Source organism: Entelurus aequoreus, linkage group LG05, assembly GCF_033978785.1.
Source record: "Entelurus aequoreus isolate RoL-2023_Sb linkage group LG05, RoL_Eaeq_v1.1, whole genome shotgun sequence".
Classification (NCBI taxonomy): Eukaryota; Metazoa; Chordata; class Actinopteri; order Syngnathiformes; family Syngnathidae; genus Entelurus; species Entelurus aequoreus.
The window spans coordinates 60,127,192-60,146,423 of record NC_084735.1 but is presented as its reverse complement, the minus strand read 5'-3'; the positions used below and the strand labels follow the sequence as shown (position 1 = coordinate 60,146,423).

At 37.5% G+C, this 19,232-nt stretch overlaps 1 protein-coding gene across 1 annotated transcript; it reads right to left on the bottom strand.

The window, feature by feature from the left end:
• Positions 1-1,235: 1,235 nt before the first annotated feature.
• Positions 1,236-18,795, bottom strand: c1qbp (complement component 1, q subcomponent binding protein). The gene is made up of 6 exons (XM_062046456.1): positions 18,387-18,795; positions 17,729-17,879; positions 6,754-6,841; positions 6,577-6,672; positions 3,215-3,337; positions 1,236-1,656 (listed from the first exon to the last, which is right to left on the bottom strand). Exons 1-6 carry the CDS (start codon positions 18,622-18,624, stop codon positions 1,507-1,509), a joined length of 846 nt encoding a protein of 281 aa, XP_061902440.1. The 5' UTR covers positions 18,625-18,795; the 3' UTR covers positions 1,236-1,506.
• Between the last annotated feature and the right edge of the window lie 437 nt (positions 18,796-19,232).

The following is a 19,232-nucleotide window of genomic DNA, read 5'->3' as shown; positions in this document are numbered from 1 at the left end:
TAAGAGTTGACTTCAGAGTAAATAAATTATTCGCTGAAAGCTGCACTTAAAAGTTAGTTATCAAGCGTCTTACTCACACTTTCAGCGAAGTGTAGGACTGAATCTTAAGTGTCACACTCAGAGCTGAGTTACGACATTACTATGTGCCATAAACGGAATTTTAGGTGACGTAATTTCTGTGTCCATAGAAATGACCAATCACGGAAGGGAATCCCTTGTCTAAGAATAAAGAAATATCTTAGAAATATTTAAGTGGACAATGGGAGTGTATATTTTGACAATAAACTACAAAATAATACAAAACAAACAAACAATATTGGCAATGAATCAAAAATAAATGTTTCCTTTTTGTTGCACCTTTCCTGCTTCCTGCTCCCAGACCGTAACAATTAGAGGCAGGGGAGACACTTCTCCAGGATGTATGCTCGGGGCAACACCCTTCACTTTACCCGGCAGTGGGTCTCCACAGCGGACGACTTTAGAGTGAATGATGAGTCCGGCGATTAGTTGCAAATCTTGCTTTATTGATTGCTTGCACACAGCCAATCCAACACAAAACTAGTCACCGCTCGCACTCACAATACCGCTCCCTCTCTTCTCTCGCCCACACACTCACTGACGTCACTCACCTCACATGCTGTAACCTAGCGTATGTGTGTGCCACACACAGACGCTCATAACAATTTCTTTCCAATTCATTAATTAGGCAACTAATTTGAAACTGGTGTGGGTGGCTCTATATATACTAGCCCACTGCAGCCACATGCAGAAATCAACAAGGAATGGAAAATTATTAAATCTGTGACAAAAATAATACCCGCTCAGTCTAAACGATACCGTTTGATCAGCTGCTCGTCATCAAACAAAGATGAACGTTCGCGCACGTCTCTCGCCTCAGTGCCATCCCCTGCTGGCAACTCCTAACCACTTAAGACACCTCTGAAGGTCTCTTAAATATCGTGGAGAGTAGGAGTGATTCTTAGACTTAAGAACGTTGATAAAAAGCTTTTATTCTTAAGTTTGAGAGTAGGACTAAATTTCGCAAATTTTCAGGACTTAAGTGTAAAATGGCACTCTAAGAAGCTTGATAAGTACGGCCCCAGGTGTCTGCATTGGTGTGTAAACAGACAGTTTTTAAACTACACTTGATGTGGATTGTGTTAACCATGGTTATGCGTTTTTCAAACTATCTGTGTGTGTCTAAGAGACCCAACATCAGCAATAATTTCAAACAATTATATCAAAGTACTTTATTAGACATTTAATTCTCTGACTAAGCAATGCTTTTGTACGTTGATTCAAATGATCTTTTAAGTCTGACTGCCAAACATTACATTTTCTTGAGGGAATAATTAGTTGGACAAGTACATTTAGAACAGATGGCATAAATAGACAAGTTTACATTGTCAACATGTGTCGTCAAACACGTCTGAGCTGAGCCAAAGATTGTTCTAGTGCAGCAAACATTAGTTTTAGTTTCACAGAGAAGTGTAATCTATAAATACATTAGTTACATTTCACAAAGCTATTGAGATCTTCAAGGAACTTTATGTACTCTTGATGTTCGATAGCAGTGCTCAGTTCCATCAGTTCATCAGCAAATGTGTTGTCGACTCCCCGGTCAGCAAGAAAGTCCATCATGTGATCATAAAGGGCCTGAAAGCAGACATATATTCAATAATATTATTAATCTTTGTTACCTGACACGCAGAGCAACTTTTATCACAAATACACTTTTGTCACACAATGTGTTTGTGTTACTAAAAGTACAACTGTTTAGGTTGACATCCTTAATGCAGCTTGTGAAAAGTGTGTCAATTTTAATGATATTCTGGTGTTTTGATATATTTTATATTCCTATCTAACAGGACTACTAACACACCCTCTCTCGGGGGTGTGTGCGGTCAGAGAGGACCCTATGTATCGCGCATATGCCAGTCAACGCGCGGGATACAACCCAGAAGCAGATGCCATTCAATAAAAAACAGCAACAATTGTAATGAAGAGGAGACTGCATTTTGAAACGCATCAATGGTAGAAAAAAAAGAAACTGAGATTCAAGAATGTTGCTGAGGAAATGTATAATTCGTACTCCTGAACAGAATACAAATGAGATGAAAAATAATGAAGTAGGTATATTAAAGGCGAATAACAAACCACTTCATGCTGCATTTGTGCACTCCTAAATGATTAACTAAAAAATTACAACTGGCAAGATAGTCCAGAACAACAGCAAGCCTCATCTGGAACAGTATCGGCTGGGACAAACGGTCTTTTCCTTCGGATTTAAAAACTATTTCCACCAATCCACAGAGCCTTTTGAATGAACTCCGAGATATTCAAAAGTTTTGTTTCCATGATTCTCCGTCCGGAAATCCCTTCGAGAAAACTCCCACCAGTCTTTCTTTGCTCTACTTGGTGGTAGATAGCGAGTGTTTGGAAATGTTATGGCCACACTTCCTTGTTGTTGTGCGACTTGGGTGACGTTCAACTGCCTTGAGAATCTTTGTAAGTTTCTAGCCTGTGTAGTTTTTGGTCTCTATGAGTTCATGTTTGTGCATGTGTCTTAGATGTTCCCTCCATTAGCATACGAGGTTCCTCGTCTATGGTATATGTTTGATATATACGTGTTGTGTGTTCCAGTAGTAGCATATCAATGTTCTTTACCTTGTAGCCATGCAACAAATCTTTTCTACAAGCTAAAAATTCTACCTCCTATAATACTTCCGGTTACACAGAGCGTACAATAATACAAAGCTAAGTGACGTACACACACACACGGCACTTCCTGTTTACTTTTCAAAATAAAATGAAAATAAAATAGATCCTAGTTTACAAATACTTATATCCAGGTACTTTTGAATGTTTTTTAACACAATCCATAAATGAAATATGAATTTAGCTAATTATAACATATGAAACGTATTTATGCTTCAACTATTTTTAAACTATACCTAGTATTATGAACTATTAATTTTCCTAAACTTGTGTATTTATAGTTTACCCTACCTACATAGGCAACATTCCAAAAAAGTGCTAGTACCCTAGAACACAGTGGATTAGGACTAGATAAATTTGTCAACAAAAACATGAAGGGTTTGTTCTGTATTCATAGTAAATCAGAAAGTGCACATTTTGGAGGCATAATTCAAATGCCAGAGCAAATTGTCAGGTGAATGAGGTATTAATGTACATAACATGATAATAAACTCACATCATTTAGAGAATCTTTGGTAAGTGTGTAGCTGTTGTCTTTCCAATCTTCTTCACCATCTGGCTGGAAGCTAACTTCAAAGATGCCAAAGATGTCACTCTCTTCTCCTTCGCCGTGACCCATCTAGAACAACAGATCAAATTGACTTTGTTGGCCTTTCAATCAAATGTTTATGTCATAACATTAATGTAGTAAATGTACTAAGTATGCAGTAAAACAACAACATGGCATCGGAATGTGATCAGGGAAAGACAAATGAACCTTAAAAATATGATTGTGAAGAAAGCCCTACCCGAAAAAAGAAATTCAAAAGATTTTAAAAGCCTCAAGTTTCCCTAATACCATTTGCACATGCCTCATACATAGATCATACATGGTGTACATAAATATAAATCAAAACATGAACAAACTAAACAAACAGTATAACATTAAATTTACTTTATATGCTGTAAAAAATATTTAAAAAATGTGCATTGTATGCTATAAAATGTAAGTAAAAAGTATGGTAAATGCCATAAAATATATAATATGTACCGTGTATGCTGTAAAACAACACTAAATAGCAGTAGAAAGTTGTAGTTAGTCTGTTAGATCCGGACCTTGAAAATGACTGGCCTATTTGCGTGTAGCATTCTCTTCTTCTATTGTAATTTACATTTCCACATACCGTATTTTTCGGACTATAAGTCGCACCGGCCGAAAATGCATAATAAAGAAGGAAAAAAACACATAAGTCGCACTGAAGTATAAGTCGCATTTTTTGGGGAAATTTACTTGATAAAACCCAACACCAAGAATAGACATTTGAAAGGCAATTTAAAAAAATAAAGAATAGTGAACAACAGGCTGAATAAGTGTACGTTATATGACGCATAAATAACCAACTGAGAACGTACCTGGTATGTTAACGTAACATATTATGGTAAGAGTCATTCAAATAACTATAACATATAGAACATGCTATACGTTTACCAAACAATCTGTCACTCCTAATCAATAAAACCGATTAAATCTTATACGTCTAGTCTCTTACGTGAATGAGCTAAATAATATTATTTGATATTTTACGGTAATGTGTTAATAATTTCACACATAAGTCGCTCCTGAGTATAAGTAGCACCCCCGGCCAAACTATGAAAAAAACTGCGACTTATAGTCCGAAAAATACGGTAGTCAAGTAAGCTGATATGACCACAATCGCCCCCTGGTGTACGAGAGGCACATTGTGTCTGGCCAACAGTCACATCAGAGAACCATCCATCCATTTCCTACAACGCGACCCTCTCGGGGTCGCGGGGGTATCGCACCTACCCCAGCTGCACTCAGGCAGAAGGCGGAGTACACCCTGGACTAGTCGCCACACAGACAACACTCACACACTAGGTTCCTAAATGTTTTCTGTGCAACTAAAATGTTTCATTTAGTAGCACTGGTGCTCCTAGTGAAAAAAAGCTAAGCGTACAGCCCAGGGGCCGTACTTATCAAGCTTCTTAGAGTGCCATTTTACACTTACCGGTAAGTCCTGAAAATTTGCGAAATTTAGTCCTACTCTCAAACTTAAGAATAAAAGCTTTCTATCAACGTTCTTAAGTCTAAGAATCACTCCTACTCTCCACGATATTTAAGAGACCTTCAGGTGTCTTAAGTGGTTAGGAGTTGCCAGCAGGGGATGGTACTGAGGCGAGAGACGTGCGCGAACGTTCATCTTTGTTTGATGACGAGCAGCTGATCAAACGGTATCGTTTAGACAGAGCAGGTATTATTTTTGTCACAGATTTAATAATTTTCGATTCCTTGTTGATTTCTGCATGTGGCTGCAGTGGACTAGTATATATAGAGCCACCCACACCAGTTTCAAATTAGTTGCCTAATTAATGAATTGGAAAGAAAATGTTATGAGAGTAGCTAGCTAGTAGCTAGTAGTAGCTAGGTTACAGCATGTGAGGTGAGTGACGTCAGTGAGTGTGTGGGCGAGAGAAGAGAGCGAGCGGTATTGTGAGTGCGAGCGGGGACTAGTTTGTTTTGTGTTGGATTGGCTGTGTGCAAGCAATCAATAAAAGCAAGATTTGCAACTAATCGCCGGACTCATCATTCACTCTAAAGTGAAGGGTGTTGCCCCGAGCATACATCCTGGAGAAGTGTCTCCCCTGCCTCTAATTGTTACGGTCTGGGAGCAGGAAGCAGGAAAGGTGCAACAAAAAGGAAACATTTATTTTTGATTCATTGCCAATATTGTTTGTTTGTTTTGTATTATTTTGTAGTTTATTGTCAAAATATACACTCCCATTGTCCACTTAAATATTTCTAAGATATTTCTTTATTCTTAGACAAGGGATTCCCTTCCGTGATTGGTCATTTCTATGGACACAGAAATTACGTCACCTAAAATTCCGTTTATGGCACATAGTAATGTCGTAACTCAGCTCTGAGTGTGACACTTAAGATTCAGTCCTACACTTCGCTGAAAGTGTGAGTAAGACGCTTGATAACTAACTTTTAAGTGCAGCTTTCAGCGAATAATTTATTTACTCTGAAGTCAACTCTTAGCAGACTTCTTAGGAGTAATTCTAAGAAGCTTGATAAGTACGGCCCCTGATGTCATGCTCGCTGCAGCTTGCCTCTTTTGTCAGCATCATCGAGGGACAGAAGTTAAGAGTCTCTAAACACTAGTACATTTTATAATAACACCAGAAGAAGATGCTAGATTAAGATCATAAAACTGAATTATTTGACAAATCAGACTAATTTAGTGCATAGAAATGTACTGACTGTGAAAAGTGACAATGTCAGACGAGGCAGCAGAAATCTTCAATGATTTTCAAACTAGTAAAAAGAACATTTATATCATGTGCTGCCATCTATGTCAGTAGAAATGTTCGCATTTCAGCCTACAATAATTCAACCACTAACTACAGAAAACATAATGCAACAAATTGTATATGATTTTATATTTTATACATATGCACACAACTACAATTGTAGTGCAGGAACAATTACAAAATAGCTACAAAAAAATCATTAGTTACTCACAAGTCACTCATTACTCAGGTAGTTTTTTCGTGGAATATCTTTTACATTGAACAAGAGAGCAGTCTACCAAGTCAAATGTATTGCGTACTAAACATACTTGGCCAATAAAGCTGATTCTGATTGTTGTTTTGACTGGCTTGTTAATGAAGAGATAGTTGATCCATTGCTCCAAACAGTTTACACATATTTAAATTGTTTCCTATGGAGAAATGTGCTTTACTATAGGAACTTTTCTATTGACGAGCCATGTTCAAGAACCAATTTAAGTTCATAAATAAAAGTTCCACTCTATGTATGCATGTATCTATAAAAAGTTTATGTATGTACAGTACCTCGTCTTGCAGAAACTGGCAGTCAATCGCCAGTGTGTGTTTAGCAGCCTGTTTCGTGACTTCAACAACAAAGTTGGGTGTTGACAAAATTTCCAACTGTGAAGATGATCAGGGTACATTTAATTCAAAGTTACTACATAAATTACCACATAAAGGTAAAGATACGAATTATATTACCTCTTCTCCTGACTTCTGCTGTGCTTGATCTGCCTCTTCTGCAAAGTTGGGAAGTATGCTGTTGTTGATGTTAAAGGTTACAGTAATTCTGAAAAACAAAAAGAACAAATATATTACCATGATTGGGACTTTCGGCTGATCAAGGTCGGTGCAAGGTGTACTTAGCAGGGGCTCTGTGGAAATGTGACCTTTTTTATATTTTATTGGCACTTTCGCTAACTCCAGCCATCAACTCCACTATACTTTTTACTGGCCTGTCGTGTGCAGCTTTTTTTGTGGATTGCGCCTGTTAGTTTCGCAATGTCTGGCCGAGGAATTACATTCTCCTCACATTTTAAACATTCAAGCAATTTTCAATAAAAGTACGGTAACCAACATTTTAACAGTAGATTTATCTTCGAACTAAAGTTCCCCGACCAGGCCATGTAGTATCTGTTCTCTGCTCTCGCGTCGTGGAATACAGACAGTGTCCCAGGTGTGCATAAGCATGTATGCCCCGTCATCCCTTTTGATTATTTTGGTCCCTCGCTTCCTAATTTCCAAAGCCTCCTTAATCCATCTCGTCTATTTATTTGACTTGAAATGACTTGTCCTTGTGTTTAGAGCAGTGGTTCTTAACCTTGTTGGAGCAACCGAACCCCACCAGTTTCATATGCGCATTCACCGAACCCTTCTTTGGGGAAAAATAAAAAGTTTTTTATTTTTTAAATTCAAGACAAATGTATATGTTTTTTTACTGAGGCCGACTCACCGAACCCCTAGGGTTCGATCGAACCCAGGCTAAGAACCACTGGTTAAGAGAGTCAGTGCGTCGCGTCTTCTGTGGTTTAAAGTTGTGTTTTGTATTTATTGTGGCTTTTGTAATTGTGCTATAACTGAAAGTTATGACATTGTAATGCCCGGCAGTGGAGGAGGAGAGACAGTCAGAGAAATACGCTGCTAATCCACTCTTTATTCTCTTTTTTTCCCCCACATAAAAATCGTTAAGGGAACTGCTAAGGAACCGAATCGTAAAACAGAATCGAAAGTGGAGACGGAACCGGAAAAATCGTATCAATTCCCACCCCTAATATTTCGGTTTGCAAAATGGACCTTTTTTTTTAATAAATTCTACCTAATTTTGTTTCATCTTTAACTCATTACCAATGTAATAGTTTCAACAAAATAAGCTAACAAAACTAAAAATGATTGGAAAATGTTGCAACATTACTTTCAAGTTACATCAAGGTAACAATATTTTAACAGGGCTCTAATTTAACCACGGCAAATACCGCGACCGCCTTTGTGACTTGCCGTAATGCCCTAAAAAATTGCCCAGCATTGACGGCAAGAACATGTCGTGACCGCCCTTGCCTTTTTACTTGTTAATGGACTAGGGATGTAACGATAAACGGTATAATGATAAACCACGGTAAATTTCCAAATTGTTAGTAATTCAGTTTAAAATTTTCATTACTGAAAAACCGTCATTTATTAATGCATTTTAGGCAACTGCTTACTTCCTGAATACTGAAGTGCCGCAGAATCTGCGCATGCGCAATAGAGCCGATTGGCTCAGGAAACATGGCGGCCACTTCATTGACTTTGCTTTAAAAATGTTCCCTCCGAGCAAACGTAGCTGATCGCTTCGTTTCACTTCATTTCAATCGCTTCTACTTCCGTGGAGTCTCGGTGTGCGATTAAGATCGCAATGCTGTTGGGAGGAGAAAAATATTTGATGTTGCAGTTTCATTTTGAAAGTGCAGCTAGTGTCTTTCCGTCAGCTGCTGGGACTGAGAATTACCATGCAGCAGGCGATGTGTTGGGAACTTTGCCACAACTTGTTTATAAAGTCTGTAGTTTTGTTGACAGGGATGCTCATTCGTCCTTTAATTTAACTGCTAACTTTGTTAGTGTTCCAATAACATCAAAACTAGCTAAAATGTTTTGTCATATCATCGAATTGACCGCTGGCAGAGTAGTCGGTGAGGCACAAAGATTGTGTGTTAGATGTGAGAAGTATCACTCTTTATTTTTGTTGGTCAAACTATTGCACTGAAGTACATGGTTGTTGTTGAACAAAGCTTGTTTATTTGACTTTATCTTCATTAGCCAAACTGCATTGTGTTTTATATTGATATCAAAAAGTAAACACCATGTTTTTTACATTACTTGTGTTTTTTTAATTCCACAAAGTAATTACTTTAATAACCATTCATGTGACATAGCATTTTATTAATGTTTAAGGTATATAATGAATTCCTATACGACCAATTTCTGCTCAATCTCTCAATGGATCTGTCCAGATACAGCATGTACATGTACACACATTGGTACATGTAAATGTGTGTACATAACTTAAAAAATACCTCTCTCTTTGAAAATGTAAAAATAGAGATAACGGCTTCATGTAATAAAAAAAGAATCGGACACGCTGATACTATTAATGAACAAAAACACAAATGTTTGTCTTTAAATATATCGATCTAGAATCTAGAGTATTTGTATTAGATATTACAAATTACAACACCAAACATAGTGAATAATCATGATTAATAATGGTGATTTCAATATTGATGAAAAAAAATCGTAATTATTATTTTGCCCATAACCGTGCAGTCAAATGTGTAAGACTTGACCTCATATGTTACCACTATTTTTATCTACATGGACAAAAAGTGCAGTTACGTCTTACGTCAGAAGATACCGTCTTGCAAATTATTCACATTTATTTATAGCATTATTTTGTTTCTGCCTCATTACTTTGTTTATAATGCTTGTGTTGCTTTCATATGCACGTTTAACTTTCTACTTGAAGTACAAGTTTTTTAAAATTAAAACTTGGTTAAAGGATTTCAGTATAAGTAGTTCTTGAAAATTCTGAGCACATTTAAAATTACCGCGATAATAATGATCAATCAATCAATGTTTATTTATATAGCCCTAAATCACAAGTGTCTCAAAGGGCTGTACAAGCCACAACGATATCCTCGGTACAGAGCCCACATACGGGCAAGGAAAACTCACCCCAGTGGGACGTCAATGTGAATGACTATGAGAAACATTGGAGAGGACCGCATATGTGGGTAACCCCCCCCCCCCCCTGTAGGGGGGGGTTACCGTGATAAGAAATGTTCATACCGTGACATCCCTATAATGGACAATTGTAACGTAAATTGATAAAAACACCCCGACATGTAGCATGCAAGGAGTGGAATAAGTGTCAAAAAATGGAGCTAACTGTTTTAATGACATTCACACTAGGGATGTCCCGATCCGATATTTGGATCGGATCGGCCGCCGATATTTGCCAAAAAATGCGTATCGGCAAGGCATGGGAAAATGCCGATCCAGATCCAGTTAAAAATAAACTGCGGTCCGTGTTTTCCAACGCACCGATTTAAATAATATATTCCACTTTTCTGCTGCTCCCTAATTTCCGTTCCGCATTTTCCAGCACACCTTCAACACATCCACAGGTCTGTGGATTCTCACGCAGTTGCTTTTAGCTGCTGGCATTACACGACAGGCTCTTCTAACTCTTTTCTGTGTCTCCCTCTCACAGACAGCAAGCGCACCTTACACACGTCACATACTGTCACGTCATACGTAGGGATGATACTCGAAACTGGTTTTCCCGGTTGTTCGATAAGAAAAGAACCGAGTCCTCGGACTCGAATCCCTTTTTGAGAACCGGTACCCGTTATCGAGACCACTATAGTAAAGAAAAAGAGTTGGTTCTTTATTCGAATCCCTCGGAACGAATCCCGTCCCGACCAGAAATGCTCCGTGTGACATCACAAGAAATGGCGTCACGTAGCTCAGTCATTAGGCGCAGATAGCGAAAGCAGGAAAAAATGGACGTGAAAAAGCGCTCCAAGGTGTAATAAAGTTCAAAACAAAAGGTATAATCCAATGAATGACTTTACTGAGAGATTTGAGCAGGGTACAAACACATGACGAACACTTTTACGACCAACCGGAAACATAGCAACCAGGCTAGCAACGCACCTCCTTTACGGCAGCTGTCGCAACGTTCTTAAAGCAACCGCAGCACATACATATATATACAACATATCTCCCTTTTTTAACTTTTGTTTTTCTTTCCTTGTAAACAAAACAAAATCACACTGTATATGTGTTGTCTGTCTAATTATAAATAATGCAGATGAGGCGTGTTGGCTGAGTTCTTGACGTTTACTTTCACAGCGTGCTCATAACCTCATTCTTAGCTGCTTGGTGACGACATGCAACAACACTTTTCGGGGCTACCGCGCATGCTCGTCACTCCCGTTGCATGCTGGGTAGTGTAGTTGTTATATTCCCTAGCTCAAAACATCTTTCCCCCTATAAAGAAATAATGTTAACTCAATAAAGTGTATTTCTTTTTTTTAGCTTTAACTTTTCATTTTTTAGCATTGTAACCACATTTGCAAACCATTTTTTTCTTCATAGAATGTTCTTTCAATAAAGAAATAAAGTGCAAAAATGTCAAAGCATCAGTTATGTCAAACAGCAACAGAATTGCACTTTTTGGAGAGCTGTATTATTTTCAGTTTTGTGCCCAAGGGACTGATCTTATTTAACACTATATTATTATTTATACACCTATAGTGATCACAGAGAGGTTGTTTTTGTGTTACTGTATATATTTGTTTTTCTGAAAAATCCCACTTAATATACTTTGGGTAACAACAGTCAATATTTTTTTTTTTTTAGGGGGGGTAACAGTCAATATTTATTTATTTATTAGATTAAATTGTTTTCTTATATAATAAAAGTGAGCTTTTGTTAAACCAAATATTGTGTGTTTTTTTCCATATACAACAACCTATCTGGACTTGATAAGAGAATCGATAAGGAATCGGTTCGATAAGAGGATTCGATAATAGGCTCGAACTCTATAATTTCTTATCAAACATCATCCCTAGTCATACGTCACATACGATACGCCCTCCCCGAGCAGAGAGGTAGCAGCATGGCTAACGTTAGCTGTGATGCTAGCTCAGCCGTGCGAGCAACGTTCCCTCTAAGGTGTGCGCCTGTGCAATTGCGCACTGCTCAAGCTTCCTCTGCGCATAGCAATTATATGCCACGCACAAAATCAAATAAAAAAATAAGCGAATAACAATTTTCGACACACGGACACGACAGAGAAAACAGTTTTCGTCATCATTGTTCAAATATTGTAACGTCTGTCGAGACGCTTATCTCCATTCGGTGCCACACGCCCACACCATCAAAATGCTGAGGCAAAAACTTCCACATCAACATCGTATGAAAAAATTAATGATTTTTTTAGTTGTGATTTCCTTCTCCGCATGAAAGTTTAAAAGTAGCATATATTAATGCAGTATGAAGAAGAATGTTTTAATGTAGACATGCAAGCCTTAAAAGAAAATTTTGAAAATCAAGACTACATTTCCTGCAAATGGGTGCATTTCTACCCTATATTTTAACTTTAGATTTATTCTCATATCAAACTCTTTTGGCTGTCTTTTTGACACTTACATCCGGCGCCCCCCTCCACACCCCGGGATTATAAATAATGTAAATAATTCAATGTGATTATCTTGTGTGATGACTGTATCATGATGATAGTATATATCTGATAGTATATATCTGTATCATGAACCAATTTAAGTGGACCCCGACTTAAACAAGTTGAAAAACTTATTTGGGTGTTACCATTTAGTGGTCAATTGTACGGAATATGTACTTCACTGTGCAACCAACTAATAAAAGTCTCAATCAATCAATCAAAACACATAGAATCATCATACTGCTGTGATTATATGCATCAAGTGTTCATTCAAGGCTAAGGCAAAATATTGAGATATATATCGTGTGTCGCAATATGGCCTTAAAATATCGCAATATTTAAAAAAGGCCATATTGCCCAGCCCTAGTTCAATGATGCCATTTCTGTTTGTCATGTATAATTTTGTCTATTTTGTGTTTATCCTTGAATAAACAGGTCAGTTTCTTGTTACCAACCATTGTGTATTATTCAAACTCCCCTAATTCAGCTGGCTAGTTGTTATCAAGAGTACTAAAACCCTTTTCAACATGATTCTGACAACTAAGTAGGCTAAATAACTTTAAACTTTAATACATGCTCGGATAGGCCAGTATCGGTCAGTATTGGTATCGGTCAGTATCGGTATCGGATCGGAAGTGCAAAAACAATATCAGTATCGGATCGGAAGTGCAAAAACCTGGATCGGGACATCCCTAATTCAGACTTTACTTAAATCAATAACGGAGCAGCATTCCCTCATCCGTGGCTCACTAGTGCAATAACAACGCCGGAAACATGTCCCGTGAAGCACCGCCCGACCGGAACGCTCTAATAACTACAGTTCCTTGGGTGAATAATGTAAACTCACCACACTGGTATGTTTTAGCGCTTTCATGGCGAGTTTACTGACAGACATAAGAACTTTACACTACTTTATAGGGATGATACTCGAAACCGGTTTTCCCGGTTGTTTGATAAGAAAAGAACCGCGTCCTCGGACTTGAATCCCTTTTTGAGAACCGTTATCGAGACCACTATAGTAAAGGAAAAGAGTTGATTCTTTATTCTAATCCCGTCCCGACCAGAAATGCTCCGTGGGACATCACGTAGCTCAGTCATTAGGCGCAGATAGCGAAAGCAGGAAAACAATGGACGGGAAAAAGCGCTCCAAGGTGTAATAAAGTTCAAAACAAAAGCTATAATCCATCGAATAACTTTACTGAGAGATTTTAGCAGGGTAAAACACATGACGAACACTTTTACGACCAACCGGAAACATAGTAACGCACCTCCTTTACGGCAGCTGTCGCAACGTTCTTACAACAACCGCAGCACATACATATATATACACAACATATCTCCCTTTTTTAACTTTTGTTTTTCTTTCCTTGTAAATAAGGCTGCAGCTAACGATTATTTTTCTATCGATTAATCTATAGATTATTTTTTCGATTAATCGGTTAATCTATAGATTATTTTTTCGATTAATCTATAGATTATTTTTCCTTTTACCGATTATTTTTTTATTCAAAATGAAGATAAAAAAATAAATGTAGGCCCGTTTTTTCAAAAGGCATGGCTTTTATTTACAAAAAAAAAGAAGTATGGCCACTCAGTCAACATTGACAACAACATGACTAAATATTCTGTAACAATGTAAACATTTAAAACTTTTAACATTTAACAAAATTAAAAGTATCTTATTTGCTTTTTAATGTGCAAATATAAAAGTCAACATCCAGTGCAAATCTTAATATTCTGCAATAGTATAAGCATTTCAAAAGTAAGTTGCTTATTTTGCTTTAAAATGTGCAAAACTAAAGATAAACATCCAATACAAAAAAGTGTAAAACGAAATATTCTGTAACAACAGTGTAAACATTTTAACAAAAGTGAAAGTATTGCTTATTTGCTAAAATGTGCAAAAATAAAGATAAACATCCAATACAAAAAAGTGCCAATCTAAATATTCTGGAGCACTGTAAACATTAAGTATTGCTTTTAAAATGTGCAAAAAAAACATCCAGTCCAACACAGTACACAATAACCAATTCTACTCATTCCAGTGAGTGTCTAACAGTTGTAATGAAGAAAGGTTAGCATGTTTACATGCTTTGGTTCTTTTCTTGTTTACAATATTCCCAGCAGCTGAAAATAGGCGCTCAGAAGGGGTCGATGTGGCTAGAACTGAGAGCTAATTAGCCTTCACCTCAAGCCAGGATTGCGAGTGAGCTGAGCTACAGTTTAAGTTTCTAGAAGGTCAACGGGCTCATAGTGATGTTACTAGTAGTTGACTGGGAGGTGTTTATTATCATTCAGTCCGCTGCCTGATGCTCACCTGCTAAACACCTATCTGCTCCACGCTGAAGCGCTGACTACATGCGCTCTGAATACGCACTGCTGATTGGCTGATAATGCTTTGTGTGTACCAATCAGATGGTTGTGTGGGTGGGACAATGCTGCGTGTGTACCAATCAGATGGTTGTGTGGGTGGGACAATGCTGCGTGTGTACCAATCAGATGGTTGTGTGGTTGGGACAATGCTGCGTGCTGAGACAGAGGCAGACGGAGCAAAGCAGCTTGTTAAGACTTTAGCTTTAGCTTAGAACTCGTTCGGTACACCCCCGTACCGAACCGAAAGCCCCGTACCGAAACGGTTCAATACAAAACACGTACCGTTACACCCCTAGCAGATACAAATGACACATTCATGTTTTTGTGTAATGATGACAACGTATGCTCGCGCGGACGATTGACTAGTTGATGGTTTTCTTTTCAAATGTTCGTTCATAGCCGTTGTGCTGCTATGATAGGCCATTTCCGCTCGACACAGTGTGCATACAACATCATTATTAAGCCGTTTATTGAAATACTCCCACACTTTTGACCACTTTTGGCATACTTTTCCCCCCTCGCTCGCACCGCTCGCATCGTCTTCTTTGATCGTCTGCTTTGCGCTTCGCCATGACGGTAGTGTGACGTCATTATGCGACGCGTCGACGCACAAAAACGGCGTCGACGTATTTACGTAACCGATGACGTCGACTACGTCGACGCGTCGTTTCAGCCTTACTTGTAAACAAAACAAAATCACACTGTAGATGTGTTGTCGGTCTAATTATACATAATGCAGACGAGGCGTGTTGGCTGAGTTCTTGACGTTTACTTTCACAGCGTGGCAACATGCAACACTTTTCGGAGCTACCGCGCATACTCGTGACTCCCGTTGCATGCTGGGTAGTGTAGTTGTTATATTCTCTAGCTCATAACATTTTTCCCCCATAAAGAAATAATGTTAACTCAAAGTGTATTTCTTTTTTTAGCTTTAACTTTTCATTTATTAGCATTGTAACCACATTTGCAAATAACTTTTCTCTTCATAGAATGTTCTTTCAATAAAGAAATAAAGTGCAAAAATGTCAAAGCATCATAACAAACAGTTATGTCAAATAGCAGCAGAAGTGCACTTTTTGGAGAGCTGTATTATTTTCAGTTTTGTGCCCAAGGGACTGATTTTATTTAACACTATATTATTATTTATACACCTATAGTGATCACAGAGACAGGTTGTTTTTGTGTTACTGTATATATTTGTTTCTCTGAAAAATCCCACTTAATATACTTTGGGTAACAACAGTCAATATTTATTTATTTTATTTTATTTTTTTAGGTGGGTAACAGTCAATATTTATTTATTTATTAGATTTTATTTTTTATTATATAATAAAAGTGAGCTTTTGTTAAACCAAATATTGTGTGTTTTTTTCCATATACAACAACCTATCTGGACTCGATAAGAGAATCGATAAGGAATCTGTTCAATAAGAGGATTCGATAATAGGATTCGATAATAGGCTCGAACTCGATAATTCCTTATCAAACATCATCTCTACTACTTTATATTAGAAATGGCAACAGCAGAGGATGAATGTCCCATAACAAGAAGAGAGAGAAAAAGAAGAAGCTCATCGACTACGGTGTCGGCACGGAATACAAAGGTGAACTTATGCAGATCCCAAATACACATTAACAGGTACCAGAAGGTAAGAAAAGTTGCTTTTGCATAATATTGTGAAACAAAATGCCAGATAATATGTCTTACCTTATACACACACCATAATAATACTTGTATGTTGAAGCACAGTACAATCCATCAAGCCGTGCGGCTTCATAGCTACCAAAGTCGTACTAAAACATTTCGATAGATTTTTGAGCGTGCAATGTTCTATATTTTCAATAGAACATATACAATTTTGGTGTTGTTTATTTGAGTCATATTGCAGTCTACACATATATCTTATGTGTGACTGCCATCTACTGGTCACATTTATCATTTCACCATGTACCACATAAAATAGCATCGAGGTTGGTAAGCACAACCAAAATTATTCTGTACATTAGGCGCACCGGGTTATAGGGCGCACTGTCGAGTTTTGAGAAAATGAAAGGATTTTAAGTGCGCCTTATAGTCGGAAAAATACGGTATACCAAAGTCCGGCTGGCTAAGATATGACAAAATATCAATATTATGTGATTGTGTCAACAGTCTCCAGCTAACTTAATAAATATATTTTGGCTTCGCCCATCCCTGTGCAGTTATTGGACTGAAATTGTTCATACTTTGTGTTTGGTAATTGGGGAAACGATCAAACCGAATCCTCTCAGTGGACTATTTGATTTGGGGTAGCAACTCAGTCATCTACCCTCAACCAATCCAAAAAGAATATTGTAGCATCCACTACTTTGTTGACTAGAAGGCTCATTGAGTTAAATTGGAAGTCAACATTGTCTCCTTACTACCCCCGCTGGATTACAGATGTTCTGTATTTTCTCAAACTGGAGAACATTACGCCGACAAACAATTGTTCTGTGAAGTTTCAGGAAGTATGGAGAGGTTTCCTAAAATATGTAAAAGAGACTGATCTCAAATTTAATCCCGACTGAAAAACAATTGAAAGGTAGATAATTGATGAACCCTTTTTCTGATTTTGTGTATTGCTGCACAGTGTTGGGGACATTCAGGAGCACGGTTGTCTGTGGCTTCATGTCAATATTTGCCTGTACTTATTTGACTGATGCATGTTTTTTTGTAGTAATTTTTTTTTATTGTATATATCATTTTGTGAGTTACCGGTACTTGTTTGGGGAAGGAAAAACAACATTTGACATATTTCTGGACTTTGTACTGTAGGTGAAAAATCCAATGAACAATTTGTTTTTTTTTTAAATACATTGACATGATTAATACGTTGTCATGATTAATACATAATGCTCTAAATAAACAATCCACTAACAGCACAATGAAGATTAAGTATGCATAATATGTTAATGCTATAAAGAAATAATATGCTAACAGCCCCAAGATAAATGTGATCATGCTCTAAATAAATAAGTAAATAATACACTGACAGTGCGATAAAGACGGCAGTAGTCCAGAAAAGCACATATATAATATAACATTTATAATTTCCTTACTTTTCTTTAGCAACGTGTTTGATGAGTTGTGCTTCTGTTCCATCCATAGTCAGCTGCCAACCTCCAGACATCTTCGGTAAGTTTTCGCCTTTCTGGATCTTTTTCTCCTCTTTGATTTCATCAAATAGAAACTCTCCAAATGCTTTATCGCCTGTTATTACAAAAAATATTGTGATTTTCCAGTTCATTATATGCATAAGTGTGAAAGACAGGATTCCCTTATTAACGGGGAACAGCAAAATGTGGGGAATTTTGCTTATCGCTCACAATCATTATGAAATAAATAATGGATGTATTTTATTTTATACATTCTAACATTCTAAATAAACGCAAACCATAATGATTGTGAACAATAGGTAAAATTCCAAAACAAGTGTAGTTCCCCTTTAAGCTACATACATAAAATATTGAAGCTTAACTACTAATTAAAAGTCAAAATAAGAATTGGCCAGTGAATAATCCTACAGTGTACGATTATACCGCATTTTTCAAGGTGAACGCAAACAAGCTAGATTAGTGCTAACATAATCTTACCTTCACTGAGGACTTTTAAATAACGGGTTTTTACTTGAATTTACGTTACCATCACTTCAGTAAATACACATGCTTTCAAACTATTCATGATAACTTCTTACGTGAATAAAAACATAAAATATACCCTCTGTGTGCAGTCCACCGCAGCCACACGACATGGAAGGATTCAACACTTTGGAAGTAAAAAGTTTTGGTGCTCTGGTGCCGCTCATCATCCAGAGAGACCGAGTGAAGGCTCGGGCAGTGGCCGAGTTTGGTAAGCCAAGTATCGGGCAGCTCAGCGGCAGAACCCGAACTGTGCCTATGGAAGCGATTGGATAGCGAAAAGCAGCCGCAGCCACACGAATAACCGACTTAAACATGATAATGTAGAATACTAAAATGAGTTAAACGGCAAACAAAACATCCAAAACAAGCGTCCCGCTGTTCTTGCTGGGAGTGAAGGCCGATAAACAGTACACGTGCGAAGAAGGAAGGGCACGTTGACCTGTCGTGCCTCTATTTGCTCCGGAAGTAGTAGGTCAAGGAACGGAAGTAGAACAATATGTGCCGTATAATGCGATTTTTCCTATTTTACTGTACAAAAAATAAAACGTGTGATTAATTTGAATGAAACTTACTTACCACAGCTGCAATGTATGTTTCTTTCTCGAACTCAAAAGAATAGGATAGGATATAATAGACTTAATTTATCCCACAATTCAGAAATTATGTGGTTGGCGTGCCGATTCAAAAAGTCCACCAAAAATAAGATTAAAACACATGGAAACATAAAAAACACAAAATAAAGTAAAGACTCTCATTTTCAAGATATATAGTATCCGAGGTGGTTTAAAATACAAATCCGTGATCCACAATAGAAAAAGGAGAGAGTGTGGAATCCAATAAACCTGCTTGTACCTAAGTTACGGTCAGAGCGAAAAAAAATATGTATTTCACTGCATTCTAGTCCGTCACTCTAACGTTCCTC